Raw genomic sequence first — 18,009 nt, 5'->3', positions numbered from 1 at the left:
GAGACCCCTGGGCGCCAATCATTTAATAAGTGCTTTGGGTGTAGCACTTGCTGCATTTGCATAGTCAAAGAGTCATCCCTCTTGTCAGGGAGCTTCCTTTCTGATGGTCAGAGTAGCGAATGGGTCTCATGGATTACCTCAGCTCTATAATCAGTCAGCTTCCTGGTTTCCAGGGAGTCTTCTCCTTAGCTTGGCTATTCCTCAGGTGGATGTAGCTTGGGAGAGGTGCAGCGGCACTTGTGGGACAAGAGCCCAAGAGTAAATCACAGTCATTCAGTCAGTCTGCAAGCATTGACTAAGTGCTTCAAATCTCAGCACTATTACCAGGTATTTGGTCTTCTCTGAGCCTTCAGTGATCTATTTGTATGAGAGTCATTTCTGGCTCTGAATCTGAAATTCTGTGTATCCTTTCTGAGCTAGCCTCAAAGAAGCCATGAGGAACAACAAACCAGGGAAAAGTCAGTTCTCTGGCAGCATTTTTAAAGGACTCTCTCATCATCTATGGGAGTAGATCACAGAACACGGACCTGTGTTTGCTAGGAAAATTAGAAGTGACTTTTAAGACTAAAGCTGGAATGCACAGCTGTGGTCATCAAACCCTATCATAAAAGAAATGCTTCTACTGGAGCATCAAAGGGTCAGTTTTCAGTATATCAAAGAACATGATAATTGAGTGGAGAAAAAAATAACATGCTAGTAGTGAAAGAAGGTGGTGCAGACAGCCTCAGGAATTGCCAATCCATGTGCTAGGTTTGTGTTTTTAGTTTTTAGTTTGTTTTTTTAGTTCTGTGCAGTTTTTGAGAATGAACCTCACATTTACCCAGGAAAATCAGTCACTAAATTGGATTCAAACACATGCTATATCTTAGTACAGAGCTAGTCAGGTTCTACATTCATTCAGTGATCCCATTGTGTCTACTTGGGGCAGAGTACAAATAAGAGAAAAGTTCCCTGTCATTCACGAGGTGTCTCTGCACTGTACTGCTTTTGCTGGTAAAGGCTCAGATCTCTCTAAAAGCTATACATTTCCACAAGATCCATAATCCCTGAAAAGTGATCAGCCTCACCAAAACCAAAAGTACTTCTTCCACGACTGTTCAATTGCATGCAATGTATCATAGATAGGGCAGGTCATGGATTTCGGGGTATCCATGGAAGGTCAGCCAATGCAGATTGGCTTCCAGGCTGAGACTAGTGAGGGGTGGTAATAATAAGGGAGAGTCTCCTCCTTTCCTAGAACCACGTGGGCAAGAATTACCACAAGCATTTAAAAGATTTAATTGTCGTAGGCTTAGAGTAACCTTATTTTTTAAAATTGCATTCATTAATAAAAGCTTCCTAATGTGTAATGTTACATCTGTGACTTTACTCTGACAGGCATGAATTTCAATCCATTATTTACACCTAATTTTGGAGATTTTGCACAAAATATCCCCACACCCAATGATCAACAGCAACCAGCAGATCAAAGTATTCCAGGAAAAACTGAGTATGTGGCATTTCCAAAACCCTTCGAAAGTAATTCCTCTATTGGAGTCGAAAAGCAAAGGTATGTAATTTGTAAAGAGCATTTGTTATGTGTATATGCATGTATGGATTTGTGTGTGCGTGGTACTTTTTGAAAGTATAATTGTGGAGGACATTCACAGGTTAGCAGAGGAGGGGAGTTGTGACCTTGAAATAAGGATAACTCTGGCCATGACCTGCTGGTAGCCACAGGGACTATTTTGAGATCCTTTGATAAAGTGCTTGAAATGGAACTTGACACGCTTGGGTCTAGGGAGGCCATGCTGTAAAGTGGCTTCCTGTCCTAGGAACCTCCTTGGGACACTGCTGGCGTTTACCCATTTGTGGGCACGCATGCACATCCACATCCACAGGGTCTGAGACTGCTGAGTAGAAGGGGTGTACCCTGGGATGGCACCACAGCAAGAGGGAATCCACACAGATTTTTTTTGAAGCTACTCCCGAGACTTGATCTGTGGGAATATTCCTAGGTCTGTGTTTCAGGGCAGCTTGGATAGTACTGGCCTCAGAGCCATTCAGGAAAGGTAATCTAGGGCAGGGACAAGTGGCCCCAAATCCTCTTTATACAGTTCTGTTTGATTTCCCCTTCCTGAGTTCCCAGATAAAACAGCTCCATTGAATATTGTAGCCTAGATGGTTTGAAATCCAGGTTTTGGGAGGCTTTGTAAAACAAAAATAAAAAGGGCAAGGTATATATCAGGCAGAAAGAATAAAATGGCCTGTTGGACAGATCAAGCCTATGCCACAGAACCAGAAAACAAATAAGAAATAAATCCAAACAATTGTGTTGCTGTTTTTTCCTGGACTATATATAATAATAAATCTCCCATTCAGACCTCATCTTTTGTGCACACGTATAGAAAAGTAGCATGGCTCTCTCTTCATTTATATTCCTTTCTGGTGGGGTTTTTCCTCCTCAGCTGTGACCTAGAACGAACCAGCTAGGTTTTGTGGGTAGTTCTCAGGCTTTGGTCATTTGTTTTGCAGGCAAATACTAGGATCTCCTTTCAACTATCCCTGTCTCTGAAGCTGTACTGGCAATACATAAGACTCTTCTTGAGACTGAATGTCCTGTTTGATCTGGCATCTATGGGCAGTGTTAGGGTCCTGACTTCCTTGGGGCAGGATCTAAGACCATCTAAATTTAAACAGATTCAACATGATAATGAGCTGTCCCAAAGTTTTTCCCACCTTGTGGGTTTGTATCTTCAAGGCTTAGCACAGGCCTAGAACAGCCATCTGGGTGGGGTGTGGTTCTAGATGAGCAGAGGAGCTTATGAGCCCTCACAAACTTTAGTCCTGTTTCCACTAACTTGCCCTCAGTCCCCATCCCTCTTCTTTACTTTAAGCCCTACTCCTGTCTGCTCTTTGCTCACAGAGAAAGGTTTTGTGCTTCACAGAGCTACCATAGCCTGATTTATAGCTCCACTTAGGTAACATTCACCTAGATAACAGTGCAGAATTTTGTGGCTGGCCTTCGCTTAATTCTATACTTTTCCCCCTCCCAAGTCTAATTGTTGGTGTAAAATATAAGAAATTGCCTCTGGTAATGGGGAGAATGGAGAAATCTGTCAAGGTAAAAATTCTTTTTTTTTCCTGGTAAGAAATCAAAAGCAGCCTGAAGAGGAGGTAGAAAACAGTAGACCAGCATGGCTGTTTGAGCAAGAAGGTGGTCTTGAGAAACCATTCATCAAGACTGGATTTGCTGTGTCTGTCCAGAAAACTGCTAGTAATCATCGTCCAAATCAGCTTGATGCCAGCCGGAGAAGAAGGCAATTTGATGAGGAGTCCCTCGAGAGTTTCAGCAGCATGCCTGACCCTGTAGACCCAACCACGGTTACAAAAACATTCAAAACCCGGAAAGCGTCTGCACAGGCCAGCCTGGCCTCCAAAGATAAGACTCCCAAATCCAAGACCAAGAAGAAGACTTCTACACAGCTGAAAGCGAGGGCTAAAAGCACCGGTAAGCGCTAGAAAGCAGGACCTTACTGTTTTATCAGCCATAGACAGAGCGGGGAACAGCTGCCAGTCCAGCCCATGTTAGCCTGGTCATCCTGTGAGGTGTCTGGAGTGGTCAAGAGTACAGGCCCTGCAGCTTTTAAGTTTATAAATGAGGGAACTGAGGCTTCAGGAGATTAATAACCAGGAATGATGAGTGAGTGTCCAGGAGGAATTTCAAACCCAGGTCTCTACTTTGCTCTTGCTAATTCTGAATTATTTGACATAGGCATAATTAATTTAAAAAAAAAAAATATATATATATATATACAATAAGCCAAATTTAAGAAGATTGAGAAATTTAATTTATTTATTATTTTAATTTCATACCATTTTTACAAACTCGTGACAAATCAGTTATGCAAATCTTGTAACTGTTCCATTTTTCCAGTGGGACATGCAAAAGTACTCTACTCCCTAGTGTGCTGCTATCCTAGTCCCACCATTTTAAGGTCAAGCGACATAATCATTCTGCCTTCTGCAAAATGTTTGTCTGTATTCTAATTACTCCTCCCTCTCCCTCGGCCACTCCAGCCTGATTAACAATTCTCCTGCTCCTTTGCAATGGGCCCTCCAATCTTCTATGAATCTTGTACCCTGCTATCTCCAGAATAGCCCTTCTCTCCCATCTTATCCCTCTGATTGAAGCCCCTTTAAGATCCATGACACAGTTGCGCTGCTCCCTCACCACTCATTGTGTCACATGTGGACCCACAGAAGTCACCGTTCTGGCTTTCTTTCTGGTTATGGTACCAAGCTCAGTCTTACTCTCCATCTGATTCTCTCTCCTCTGGACCAGAAGTATTCATGGTGATCACCATCAATTCCCCATCCCTTTTCATCTCAAACAGCCTCTTACACCTCCCATGAGCCTAACTTCGGTGGTCATTCTGTGTCTTTCAGAAAGTACCTTCAAGTCTCTGTGCCCATCATTCTTTCTTTCCTTTCCTTGTTAACTTGATGCTCTTCAATTCTATTATTTGGTGTGCTAGTATTCACAATCTCTTGCTTTTCTGCACTGACAACCTTGGGTATCCCTGGTGACTGTCACTAAGTCACTAAAGAAATCTAGGGAGGCTCACAGGCTTCATCCTTTAGAAAGTCATGGCACCGGGAGTCTCAGCAGAGCTCTGAGGAGATGCTTTTCTCTTACCTATTGCTTGTGGAGTTCCTCCTGCCAAAGGGGCCCTGGCATCCAACTCACATGCTTTCTTGATAACCCTTGTTGTCTCCCCTTTCTCCTTTACCATAGAGTATTTTATTTTCTATCTTTCTGATGCACTTAGCATATAATGTTCTGTATTAATACTATGTGTGTTTGGGTCTTATTCCCTTGTGAGCTCTGTCAGGTGAGAGAATGTCTTATAAAAATTATTTCAATTACAAATGAGCGATAATTATTTGTTATTATAGCAATGATAAATTGATGCTGTGCATATTCCATAGTGCACAATGCAGTTCTTTGCACATACAGAAAGCTGAATGACTAAGAAGACTATTGGTTTTTTAAAGAAGAATCTAATAAGCTTTAATTTTATCTTACTAAGCAGCTATTATGCCAAAATGTTAAATGATACATCTGCCTAAAAAGAGATTATATAGTCAGAGATTTTATGACATGTAAACAAATAAGGCAGAAATGTAAGAGAGCCCCCTATGGGTCAGAAAAGGCTTTCTAGGGCCATCATAGCACAGAGGTGGGCACTGAAAGAAGAGAAGAGGCAAGGCAAATAGAAGAAAATGGTATTTCTTCAGGCAAGGGCTATGGTCCCCAAGATCTCAGTCTAGGGGGAAGAGATAGCCCATCTCCTGTTTTGGTTAAGAGCTGGTAATCTCACTTGACTGCACTGTGACATCCATGAATATCAGCACTGTGGAATATCATTAGAAAGGGAGGTTTTCAGTGGAACCAAAGGAGTTTTTGTATAGTTTATAGTGTATAGTTTATAGTTTTGCTAGTTTTGTATAGTTTATAGTTTGAGTAGAGGAGTAACATGCTCAGGGAGATTCCTTAGGAAGATTATTTTGGCATCTATGGGAAAAATGGAGTAGGAAGGGAAAGAGACTGGAAGGATTGAGTCTAGTTAGAAGACAATTGGAATAATCTAGTTGAGAGGCAAAAGGAGTCCAAAAACGAAGATACCACATATCTGTTCTAGAGTCAGGAGGAAGATTGTGTAGATCAGATGAACAAAACTTCAGAACATGATAATCAGGACATAAGTAATCCAAATTTTAAGTTGCAAAGGCTCTGAGATGAACACTTAAGAACAACTCTTATTTTGATGGTTTTTCTTTAACTGTAAACATTAGTTTTCATTCACATGATTTGCATTTTATTATTGACAGGATTAAGACCATAGACTAAACTTTCCTACTGAATCTAAGTCAAGAATACAGCTAAAGTTATATGTTGTGATAATTTCCAAGAATCCTAATGAAATCTCTTTTCCATCCACATGCCTCACCTGCAATCTCTTACTAAGCAGACACCTGGAAGATTCCTTGGGTGTGGGTGCTAATTTATCACCCTCCACATTTCTTTGGATCTCATCTGCTTAACCCTTGGGGCCCCAATCCTTCGTTTTAAGATGGCACTGACTCTCAAAATGATTATAAGCATGACTTTCGATCTCGGTGAGCCAGTCACACCTGATGACAACACTTGTCCCTTTTTTCACTTAAGGGTATGAAAGTGCCAGTATGTCTAGTACGTGTGAGCCTTGCAAGAGTAGGAACAGGCATGCAGCCCAGACCGAGGAGCCTGTTCCAGCAAAAGTATTCAGCAGAAAGAATCATGAGCAGCTGGAAAAAATTATAAAATATAGCCGATCAACAGAGATGTCCTCAGGTAAGGGGATGGGAAGAAGCCCCTGCTATGCCGGGCTGGCACAGGTGGGTCCAGTTGAGGTTCACAACTGCCTTTGTTGTTTTCAGAAGCATCCTTTACTTTCTCTTCACTTTGTACCCGGGTCCGGGAAAGAAAGGCTTAGAAAGTCCTGCTTACGTAGTAGGCAAGAAACCTTCAGTAGAATAAGTAGAAATGAAGCGTGTGCTCTTCAAGCCAAACTCTGCCCCTGATTCTTTGTGCTCACTGACCATTAGAATCTCCACATCAAGCCCCAAAGGACGTTCTTGACCAAATCTCAGCCTTCTGCTCGTGCCTTCAGCTGATCTCTCCCCCCTTCTCCAAAAGTGCTAACAAGTGAAACTGGAAGGGCTGTGGGGATGCTGCTGTTTTACAGCAGGAATCTGTGTCATCTCAGAAAGACCTCATGAGTCATCTAGTTCAGACTCGTTTTGCAGATGAGGAAACTGAGGCCACCCAAGTCTCCAGCTGCAGATGCAGCAGTTGTAGAATTGAAAAATCTCCTGAGCAGCGATTCTGTCCAAAAAGAATGTTATGGAGGCAGCTAGGTGGCGCAGTGGATAGAGCACCAGTCTTGAATTCAGGAGGACTCGAGTTCAAATCTGGTCTCAGACACTTAACACTTCCTAGCTATGTGACCCTGGGCAAGTCACTTAACCCCAACCTCAGGGGGGAAAAAAAAAAAAAGAATTCTTGCCGGATGTAGTGATTATATTGGAAGGCAGGTTTCCACAGAAAGGATGTTATGCCCAATAAGTCATCCTCCATTGTTTCTCTTCAAAGAGGACCAGGACTTCAGGAACGTGCTGCCATGATGTACAAATGAATTGGATAGAAGTGAGGGAGGACTGGGTAAAGTCACCTGCCTTACTGTCTCTTCCAGAACCCTTTGGGTCCAGTGGCCAGGTATAAATCTGGATGACTGGAGATGGTCCTGGATGCAGTGGGAGACCTTGGCCTTTTTAAGCTTTTAACAGGTCTGAGTTTGAGTGAGGCAACATCCATTTGGATTAAGGTTGGATAAGAAATGAGGCCAAAAAATCAGTCTGGAAGGGGAAGACTCTGGGTTGCTGGCCACAACAGACACAATTGCTGTTTACACTTACTTTGAGCCCTTGCGAGCCCAAACAATGATCAAGTGAGACTTGGGCTGGGAGTTGTTGTTGACTAATCTGTGAGAGCCAGAGTGATGTGTTTGTGGCATGGTCCTTAAAAGAAATCTACATTGTAATCTTCAAGTTATTTTGTGAGGTCTCAGGGATTAAACATGTATGTTCTTTTGGGCAAATCATCACTAGATAAGGGTATCATTCCCTCTGTCAACAGTTGTCATCCAACACCCTCTTGGAACCTTTCATTGACAAGGAACTCCTTTTGGAGCAGCCTGTGCTGCTTTTGGATGGTTCTTATTGTTGAGAAATTGAAATTTGCAACAGCACAAGTATCTTGCACGTGACAGCCCTTCGTATATTTGAAAAGTTATCCTTAAAGGATATAATAATATCCTTTATTATCCTTACCCAGATTCCCAGTCTTCTCTTCTCCATGTTGGCATCTCTATTACCTTTGCTTTATCCTCATAGGGCATAGCCCTGGGGCCCTTTACTTTCCTGACAGCCCACCTAGAGACTAGGTGTGTAGAGAGACCCTCTTTAGTTTAATGAAGTCTTGTCCAGACTGTGGTGCTCAGAACTAGACACAGTCCTCCCACTGGGGTCTGGCTGAAGGGTGTTCACCTCCTTATTCCTAAGCAGTCTGAGAGCCCCGTCCCTTTTTTTGCTGCTGATACCTTTTGAAATTTTAATACCACTCTTTTAAGTCCCAAGTCCTGAGTTCCATGTCAAGCCAGCGCACACCACCTACATCTTCCACTTGTGCAACCCACTTTGGAACTCCTCTTCTCCTATACTTTATCCCTATTAAACATAATCTTAATAAGATGCAACCCAAAACTCTGGCCTACTAAGATCCCCTTGGTTCCTCACTTGTTTTCAGTATGTTGGTCGTCCTGATCCTGGCAGTCTTCTCAGCTTTGTGCAACTGCACCTTGATTGACTGAGTTGTTACTTTTACCTTGAACCAAGTCATGAGGGAAAATTTAGACTACACTACCCTGGCTCTTTTCTCTCAAGCCTGTACTTCCAACCTATCTTAACTGTGTTATCACCCCATCTGCCTATCTGTAATACTTTCTTGACTACTTTGCTAGTCTTAAGTCTTATCTTAAGTAATATTTCCCTTAGTGATCTATCCAAAAAGAAAACGATATATGGGCTGGCACAATCTATTGTTGACATTGTCTAAAAACCACTGCTTCCTTTTCTGAACTTTAACCAAACCCTCAAATTATTATTTTAATATATTCTCAAGACTCAAAATATAGCACATTAACCAAGTTTTCTAGTAAATCACACTGGCTCATGCTCAGAGATGTACAGAGGTTTGTAAAGTCAGAGGCTATTAAGTGGACAACATTCTGAATTTGGAGTCAGGAAGACCTGAGTTCAAATTTATTTTTATTAGTTGTCATTGAAGTAGTTAAAAAGAAGAAATAAAGAGTCAAGAGTTGGAAGGGATCTCAGAGACCAGCTAGCTCAGCCTGCACTTGAGCACACCTCCTACTTAACAGGTCTTGACTTTCAGGGCAAGGGAGTTCACCCCATGTAGCCCATCTACTTCAGGGCAGCTCAGATCAAGAGGAAGGAAGGAAGGCACTATTTTTCCTAGCTCAAGTTTCACCTGGCTTCTTTGTTCTTATATCCCCTCCTAATTGTTTCAGCTGCTTGTCTCCTGGATACCCTCCCACCTGGCAATACCCTTATAAAATGTGCTACTCAGGAGATCACACGATTGTTCATAAATATACATATACATAAATATATATACATATACATAATATATATTCATATACATATATATATACATAAATATACATTCATATACATATACATAAATATTTCATATTTCATATACATAAATATAAATATACATTATATATATATAAATAAATATATATATATATATAAATATATATATATATAAAATATATATATAAATATACATTCATATACATATACATAAATATTTCATATTTCATATACATAAATATATATTTATGTAAATATTATATATATATATATATATATATATATATATATATATATATATATATATATATATATATATATATATATATATATATATATCCCTTTATTTCTTCCTTTTTTTTTCCCTTCCATTTTTCTCCGAGAGATTCTACATTTTTTGGTTTCTCTGAATGAAAATTTAAATTTATTTGCTTAGTTCTATAAAATTACATTTGGTTGTTTGATATATCTCTAAATTAGTGTGGGTAGGAATGAATGAATGAATGAATGAAGCATTTATTAAGTACTTGTTTTGTGCAAAGAATCTTGTTTCATCATTTTATTTATTTGCTGAGGTGATTGGGGTTAAGTAACTTGTCCAGAGTCAGATAGCTAGAAAGTGTTAAGTGTTTGAGATCAGATTTGAACTCAGATCCTCCTGACTTCAGGGCTGGTGCTCTATCCATTGCACCAACCAGCTGTCTCATGTCATCATTTTTATTATATTGGCATGGCTCAAATATGAACAATAAATGTCTGATTAATGGGCTTCTTTTAATTCTGTAGCCAGTGTTTTTATAATTAAGTCCTGAGTCTGTCTTGATAGAATAATCCCAAAATATTTTATGGATTTTGTAATTACTTTAAACATTAATTCTCTGGGGTTTTCTGAGTAAACCATCATATTATCTGCAAACAGATAATTTTGCCTTTTCTTTGCTATACCTTTAACTAGTTTCCCATTTCATTTCTATAATCAGCATTTCTAGTATTCTTGTCAAATTAGTGGGGAGAATATGCACCTCTGCATTTCTTGGCAAAAGCATTTTCAGCCATCCCCTCAGCAAGCATTTACTAAGTGCCTACTGTGTGCTGAGCATGAGTCAAACAGAAAAGCTTAATGGGTCCTTCTCTCAGAGAGCTCACAATCTTAAAAGGAGAGATCATTATAAAGAATGCTAATTCCTACTTTGGGACAAATACCTCTGATCACGCTAAAGGAGTCTGGACTTTCTGTGATTTCTCACATTTTCTGTTTCTTTTATCTGCAACTGTACATTATCTGGTCCCAGGAACTTGAACCATCAAGGGCAGCCAACAGCTCTTTTTTCCTCTCCTGATCTCTAGTATCAGCCCTATGTGGGCTCCTTTTGTCATATCCTTTCCAGTTAGAGAAAAAAAGAAGCAAAATGAGTAGAGGAGCTCTTGAATCTGTAATTCCCAGTATCAGTCCTCTTCCTTTTAGAATGCTTCTCTTTTCCCTCCACAGTGTGAGGGATTTCATTAATAGAGGGAACTATCAGGGGAGAAAAATTCTCTTTACCAGTGTAGGTTAGCAACTTTTCTGTACCTTACAATCTTAGAGATTTGCTTTGGGTCCCCGACATGTTAGTGTTACTTACTCTAAATAATATAGCCAGCATGCATCAGAGTCAAGATCCTCCTATCTTTTCCCTGAATTATTTTAAATCTGCTTTGCTACATTTAGGAAATTTTAAGTCTACGTGTGTGAGCTCATGTCTAGCTTTCCAATGCTGGGATGGAGCAATCACTTTCCTCCTGAAATTTCCACCACTTTGGTCTCAAGCAGCTAGTTCCTCTTTGTTGGTAAGAATCAGATCAAGAAAAGGGTTTCCTCATTTCTTCCTTTGGAAGGATGAAGAAAGTCAAGAAATGATTAGCTCTTATACTTCATGCAACAAAGAACTCTGACAGATGTCCAGCTAAAGGAGTCGTCCTATCACTAAGAGAGTGCTTCGTCTAAGTCAGGATGATAATAGTGTTTCTCAGACTTCTTATCTATTTCGTGTTTTTTGTTTAAGCAGTCCATAATATAGTCCTCTTGCCACCAATTTCCAACGTTCCATTAAGTTGTTTTAAATAAATTTTTATTGATTTTTTTTTTGTTTGTTTCTTATATCACCATAGTGTCTCATTTATCCCTTCCCCTCCCAGAGAGCCCCACCCATATGTCACATAGTGCCACAGATCAGTTCATTGAAGAAATCTGAAAATGGGCAAAATATAGCACATGTAGACCTTCCCTCTACACAAAAAAGGGGTAGCTGCCTCAGTTAAAATTTACTCATTATGATAATTTATTGCTCTTTTCTGCAAGAGTTATAAAGTTGTAAAAATGGTCCATATTTTATATACAAAGCTGAGAATTGACAAGAAATACAAGGTAGGAAAGAAGTGGCTAGAACATGCATACATCTGGAAAAACACCTAGGGACATGAGTGTACTGTGAACTTCGTAGATACCTTTATGAGGTTGTGTCCATCAGGAAAGCTGATGCAGGCCTAGCTGCATGGGGTGAGGCATGGAGCCCAGGATGAAGGAGGTGGTAGTCCTGTTCTCTGTAGTAGAGCCTGCCAGACCCTCAGATGGAGGGTCATGTTCTGTCCCAGGGACCACATACAGGTAGACATTGGTGGAAAAAAAACCAAGATCACTCCTTATGGAGTATGGCCAAATCAGGGAAGATTTGGAAAGAAAGAGGAAAGATTTGGGAAGAAGAGGAAAAAAATTGTGGGGACATAAAAGCTGTCTTCAAGTATTTAAAGAGCTTTCCTGCATTAATGGGATTACATTGTTCTTCTTGATCCCAGAGAACAGAACTAAAAATAAAGGAGGTGATTGTAAAAAGTTCAGAGTTAGGGAACACTTCAAACCCTTAGAACTGTCCAGAGGGGGCAGTGAGCTCCCCAAGGGAAGGAGTAGCTTCCTTTTCCTGAAAAGCCTTCAAGCAGAGACTGGGTAATTAATTCCTATGTAGCTGGGGCTTAAACTAGAGGCCTTTCCAAGTCTTGTCTAGCTCCAAGATTCCATGCTATTCCTCCCCTTGAATGGATCTGGGCCTGAATTATTCTTCCATTATGTGTTTGATTGCCAGAAAAAAGAAAAAAAAAAAAATGCATTAAGGGGCTAGCAAGACTTGGTGGCCAGGGACTTCCAGAGGCAATTGGGCAAGTCTTACCTCTTGGAGGCCAACCAAAGCAGAGGTTTGGGGTGAACAGAGGGAAAGTTTTCTCTTCCTTTGGCCTTGGAAAAGGATACCTCATACCTCCCCCTGAACACAGAAAAAGCACTCATAGTGTTTGTTTTATATAAGGCCTCATTTTCTTTGATGGATCTTTTAGGGCTTTAGGATGGGATAATTCCTTTATCTGGTGAAAGAATTTTAAATAAGTAAAATTATTTTTAAAATGACAACAACTTCTCCTTTGGTCCCCAAAACAAATTTAAAGTGTTTTGTTTTGTTTTTTTGATTTCAGTGATTCATAGATAAACCCTGTGTTTACTGCTCATACACATTTTGTGTTCATCATTGTATCTGTCCCTTCCCCCTTTCCCTACAGCACATGCTAGGAGAATACTTCAGCAGTCTAACAGAAATGCATGCAATGCAGCACCAGGTAATGCATCAACTGCTTAGTTTCAATTTCTGAAGAAAAAAAATCTCTGTCCTAAATTCTCATCTCAAACTCATTGCTATAATTTCACTTTCTGTTTTAGGTGCAATTTATTGTATCTGTGGACTAGTATTTAGTTAAAAATATATTTTTTTAAACAGACAAAAACTAAAAAACAAAACAAAGCGCTCTTTCAGGAATCTGATAATTTCTAATATCAGTTACTACTCATTTTTCCATTTTTACTTGGTAGATAGCGTGTACTTATATGTGTGTTCATGTGTGGGAGTACATTATGGATGCTTACACAAGTGTGTGTATGTATACAAGTATGTGACGTTCAGCATTTTAAGCAGGTAGTATTTGGCTTTCTGAATTATTAATCTTGTTTTTACAAAATATTTAAAGCACTGTTTTCCAGACATTAGAATGTTGAGTTTCCCCTGACCCCCTACTATTTGCATTGGAGATACTGTTCCTTGGAGGTACAAAAATCCTAGATTTTGCTATGTTTTTAATCAGTAATATCTCCCATGGAAGTCAACACCAAACTGGTTATATACAGACTTTCAGATCATACAAACTTTCAGAAAACTTTCTGAATGTCATTCTTGTATTTAAACTGGAGTTTTACTGTCTTTTAATATTTTGTAGTTCTATGGCAATAATCAGTGAGGAAAAAATAGGAAGATTGTTTAACATTTAAGAGAGTAGGGAAGGACAAACAAAGTCTAGAGAAGCTAGAGACTGAACATAAGAAGGATACTTTCAAGGAAAGAGCATCTACAGCTATGAGAAATTGGTCTTTAGGAAGCAGCAGATGCATTTCTCACCCATCTTGACCCCCAAAATTCCGAGTCTAAGCTAGACAAGCTCTAACACACACACACACACACACCCTCACCCCTGTTGAACATGTACATTAGTATAAAAAGATAATTGTCATTAATGGAAAAGATATGAGCCATTTATTTTTTGTCCTGTGCATGTGCATGTGTGTAGAGAGACAGAAAAAGTACAATAAAGAAACCTTGACTTTTTGTTCAACTAAATTTTCTAGTGTGTATTTCAGAAGAACTCATTGTAGGACTTTGGTCAAGTCACTTAGTTCCCACCAATATAAAAGGGAGGTGGTCTAACTCAAAAATTCTGTGACTCTGGGGATGACTTTGATGTGTATGTAATTCCATCATCATCACAAAAAGAAATGATTTTTGTTGGGATGATCTCTCTGGACAGACCTGTAGAAAACTTGTATATTTCATCTCATTGATGTACTGATTTAAAGTTTCCCTTAAATTTTGTTATAAAATAGATAAAAATTTGTGGGAAAGTGAGGGGTAGACCCATTTTCAGTATATTGTAAATAGTTTGTGAGGCTGTATTGCAGGTTTGCACCACCATGGTGAACACTAAGACACTCTTTTGTCATTTCAGTTCTTTATTATCCTGCAAATTTCCCATATTCTATACACTCGCTATGCTTTGAAGGACAAGTACCACCTGAAAGCTGCTATTAAAAACTAACTCTGTCACTGTCACTAGTGGGAAGCATCAAACAGTTCATCCATTTTGATTGTCTGATCTTTTCTGTCTTCCAGAAACTGGAAGTGATTTTTCTATGTTTGAAGCTTTGAGAGATACTATTTATTCTGAAGTAGCAACGTTGATTTCTCAAAATGAATCCCGTCCTCATTTTCTCATTGAACTTTTCCATGAACTCCAACTACTTAACACAGACTATTTGAGACAGAGGGCACTGTATGCACTGCAGGTAAAGAAGGGCCTCCAACTCTAGTTGGCCTGGGCCCTTATTTCTCTCTGTGTCTGCATGGGGAGCCTATTTCTGCACTGAGACATACTTGTGGAACAATATTCTTCTCTTTCTTTTCCTCTGTACTTTGTGGCCACTTTATTACTTCTGTACTGCCTTTTGTCTATTTTGAATAATGTGCTATAGCTGAACATCTTGGCCCCTTAGTTTAAATTCTTTTCTAAAAAAATAACTTCATACCTTATATTACCTCAATTGTCTCCTTTTTTTTAAAGGACTAGTACATTTAAATGTACTAAAACATTTATTTTTTAAATTGTTTATTAATAATAGATTATTATTATTATTATGTAAGTAACTAACTGCATTATTTCTTTGTCTAGGACATAGTCAACAGGCATATTTCTGAGACTAATGAAAAAGACGGTGAAAATGTCAAATCAGTGAATTCTGCTACTTGGATAGCTTCGAACTCAGAACTTACTCCCAGTGAAAGCCTTGCCACTACTGATGATGTAAGCTATTGATGTTTAGTGTATAGGTGTGTTTTCATTCTATAGTAAATTGGTACCAACCAGTTTTCTTTTTGTGAACACGTTCAAATTATATTTTTTCCTGTTATGTGTAATTAGACTCTAGAAAGTACATTTCCCCTTTTAGCTTGAATTTGGAGTTTTTTGTTGATTTGCAGTCATCTGCTTATCAGAATGGGACTTTTCAACAATTAAGAAATTGAAATTACTTTTGGAAATTATGTCCATTGATCCAGTAGAATTGGTGGGATAGACATAATAGACGTAAGCCAGTGGCATCTCCAACCAGAACAAACCCATGTAGACTTCTTCAGCACTGGAGGCTGTTACCAAGGATACTGGTCCAAATCCCTCAGATAAAGAACTGAGTAGGGATGGATCGTCTGTAAGCCTGAATGCCAGCCATATCAGTTTTCTTTACCTAGTATCACTCAGTACACATCAGTGTATAAATTAGACAAAGTGAACCAGAAGCAGAGGGAAAAACCCAGAAAGCCAGTCTCACACTGACATTTCTCCAGTGATAATTCTTAAGGGTGGATCTTGTGGATTATTTAAAAGCAGGTCATCAGCAAGCACGATAAAACATATTGGCCTTTTGGGATCCAAAGGCAATTATAAATATCCCTGCCCTCAGATCTTATTTTTTTTCTGATAGGGAGATTAGACATACATCTATAGGTTTACACAAAAAGAACCCAAGATAGATTTCAGGAGGAAGGACCTCTGTGGCAGGGAGACATGTAGAAGGTTATGCTTTAGAAGCAGAAGTGAGGAGGAAAAGCATTGCACACATGAAGAATAGCTAGTGCAAAGCCACAGAGACAAGAGATGGGATAATATTCCAGAGGAACAACAAGAAGAAACAACTGGTTTCCTTTTTCTAACAATCAGTAGTTCCAGGATTTCAGCTAAAAGTTTTGATAGAACATTGTTATTTCTACAGCATATATAAGACTTTAAAGTATTTCTATCCAATCTTTTTTACCTTCTCCTCTTTTCCCTTCTGTGCAATCTGATTCATCCCATTGGTAGACTTAATTTGCTTATATATAGTTTGCTTATGTCTTGTATATATGATGGCCCATCCCTGCTTAGAAATCTTCCCTCCCTCTCTTATCCATTGAATTAAAACTATAAATCTTCATTGATATTTAGGATCTGTTAACCAGTTGCCTTTTCCATCTTTATCTTTTTCTCTTCTCCTCTAAGGTTTCTTCATTATAGCCAATTTGGGCTATTCTCTGTCCAAGAACAGTTATTATATTTTTGTGCCCCAAATTTTCATTTCTGCTTTTTCATATCCCAGTTAAGTTCTTAGTCTATTATTTGTAGTCCAAGTGGCATGTCCTCCAGGAAGCCTGCCCTTTTTTCCCTCCCCATCAAGGAAAAAAAATTAGAATGCTCTTCTCCTCTCACTTCCTCTATGTTTCTACTGAAAAAATTCAACCCAGGCTCATCATTGAGACCATTTGCGTAAGCCTCCAGAAGCCTGGATTTTGTTAGGGCACCTTTAAATAAAACCTGCCCTCTGTACTTAGAAGCTGTCTTAAATAGCCTCTTCCCCATGACACAGGGAAAGAATCCCATCTCCAAACTATAGTCTGACCACATAAACAGTACCAGGGAGCCATGTCTGTGTTTGCTTCTCCTTTTCATAGAATTGAGACTCCTTCCTTCGTGGGTCTGGCTCCTGCAACTCAAAACTTTGGCCTAGGTTCTTGGTTTAGTCCAGAAATTCCTTTATGGGTCAGGAATGCCTCCATTGTTTTTTGGCTGCCAGTTAGCATTTCTGGATTTCCAAGCATGGACTCAGAAATGCTGAACTAGCTCTGTCTCCCTCCTTGGGGCCATGAGATTCCCTGAAAAGGACTTCTTGGTAGCATCTCTCTTAAGCTAACAAGTCTATATCTGTCTGTCCTCTCTTAAAAACCATGCCCAAAGGCATTTCTTAGAGCTAGGAACGTCATCACCACAGCAGCATTATTGGGGGAACAGTATCTGAGAGAGAAGGAGTTCATATCTTCTCCAAGATTTTGCTTTGTCTGGGAAATTTCATATCTTTTTTCAGAAGACAGTAGGAGGAAAGAGGATGGTTTGTCCTGGGGCACCCCATCTAGATTTCTGTTTGTATCATTTCTCACTACTCTACTGTTTACCCTATGGAAGCAGGAACCATGTATTCTGTATCTCCCTCAATGTTTAACACAACATTCTATGCACAGCCTTATAATAAATATGAATTGAGTGTCTAGTATCTGATCTTGTCAACAAATTTATTAATCTGGCATTTTTCATAATACCATACCACATGGCATCATAATACCATATCATATGGCATAAATGGTAAAGAGGCACATAAATGCACAAAATTAGTAGACTTGAATTAGGGAGATTAATGAGGGGAAAACTAGTACAGTAATCCAGGTGACAATAGTGAAGAGCCTGGACCAAGGTAATGGCTGTGAACGGAGCTTAGGGGAAAGGTGAAAGAGAGCTGAAATTGAGAGACTCCATTAGCCCTCCCAATTAATTGGATATGGTAGGTGTTCAGAGAGTGATTCTAAAGTTGCAAGTGTGGATTCCTAGGACAGAAGTAATGAAGGAGAAGAGGGGAAAAAGAATGTTTCACTAATGCTGATTAGTTCTGGTATGAAAGTGGGTGCCTGTGGAAGAGCCACTTAGCAATAACCGATAGGCAGTTGATCTTAGGAAAGTGATATTCAGGAGAGGGACCGGGATCATTTGGAGGAACCTGGAAATCATCTGCAAAAGAGGATGTTTACGTAATAGAAATGTGGAGAA

General features: G+C 39.4%; 2 protein-coding genes across 29 annotated transcripts in view; one reads left to right on the top strand and one right to left on the bottom strand.

Moving 5' to 3' along the window:
• Positions 1 to 18,009, bottom strand: part of ASAH1 (N-acylsphingosine amidohydrolase 1) — a 168,552-nt gene that overhangs the window by 51,318 nt on the left and 99,225 nt on the right. The window lies entirely within an intron of this gene.
• Positions 1 to 18,009, top strand: part of PCM1 (pericentriolar material 1) — a 93,335-nt gene that overhangs the window by 48,562 nt on the left and 26,764 nt on the right. For 16 of the 28 annotated variants that reach the window (XM_074274048.1, XM_074274046.1, XM_074274044.1 and 13 more), the window contains 6 exons: positions 1,378 to 1,549; positions 3,132 to 3,490; positions 6,212 to 6,376; positions 12,844 to 12,900; positions 14,499 to 14,671; positions 15,055 to 15,186. In XM_074274048.1, coding sequence (XP_074130149.1) covers positions 1,378 to 1,549; positions 3,132 to 3,490; positions 6,212 to 6,376; positions 12,844 to 12,900; positions 14,499 to 14,671; positions 15,055 to 15,186 — 1,058 coding nt within the window. The remainder of the gene's footprint in view (positions 1 to 1,377; positions 1,550 to 3,131; positions 3,491 to 6,211; positions 6,377 to 12,843; positions 12,901 to 14,498; positions 14,672 to 15,054; positions 15,187 to 18,009) is intronic. The other 12 variants (XM_074274053.1, XM_074274049.1, XM_074274047.1 and 9 more) reach the window with 3 other exon arrangements.

This window comes from Sminthopsis crassicaudata, chromosome 6 (genome assembly GCF_048593235.1).
Source record: "Sminthopsis crassicaudata isolate SCR6 chromosome 6, ASM4859323v1, whole genome shotgun sequence".
NCBI lineage: Eukaryota > Metazoa > Chordata > Mammalia > Dasyuromorphia > Dasyuridae > Sminthopsis > Sminthopsis crassicaudata.
Note: the sequence above shows the minus strand (reverse complement) of the source record. Positions and strands in the feature narration are given on the sequence as shown.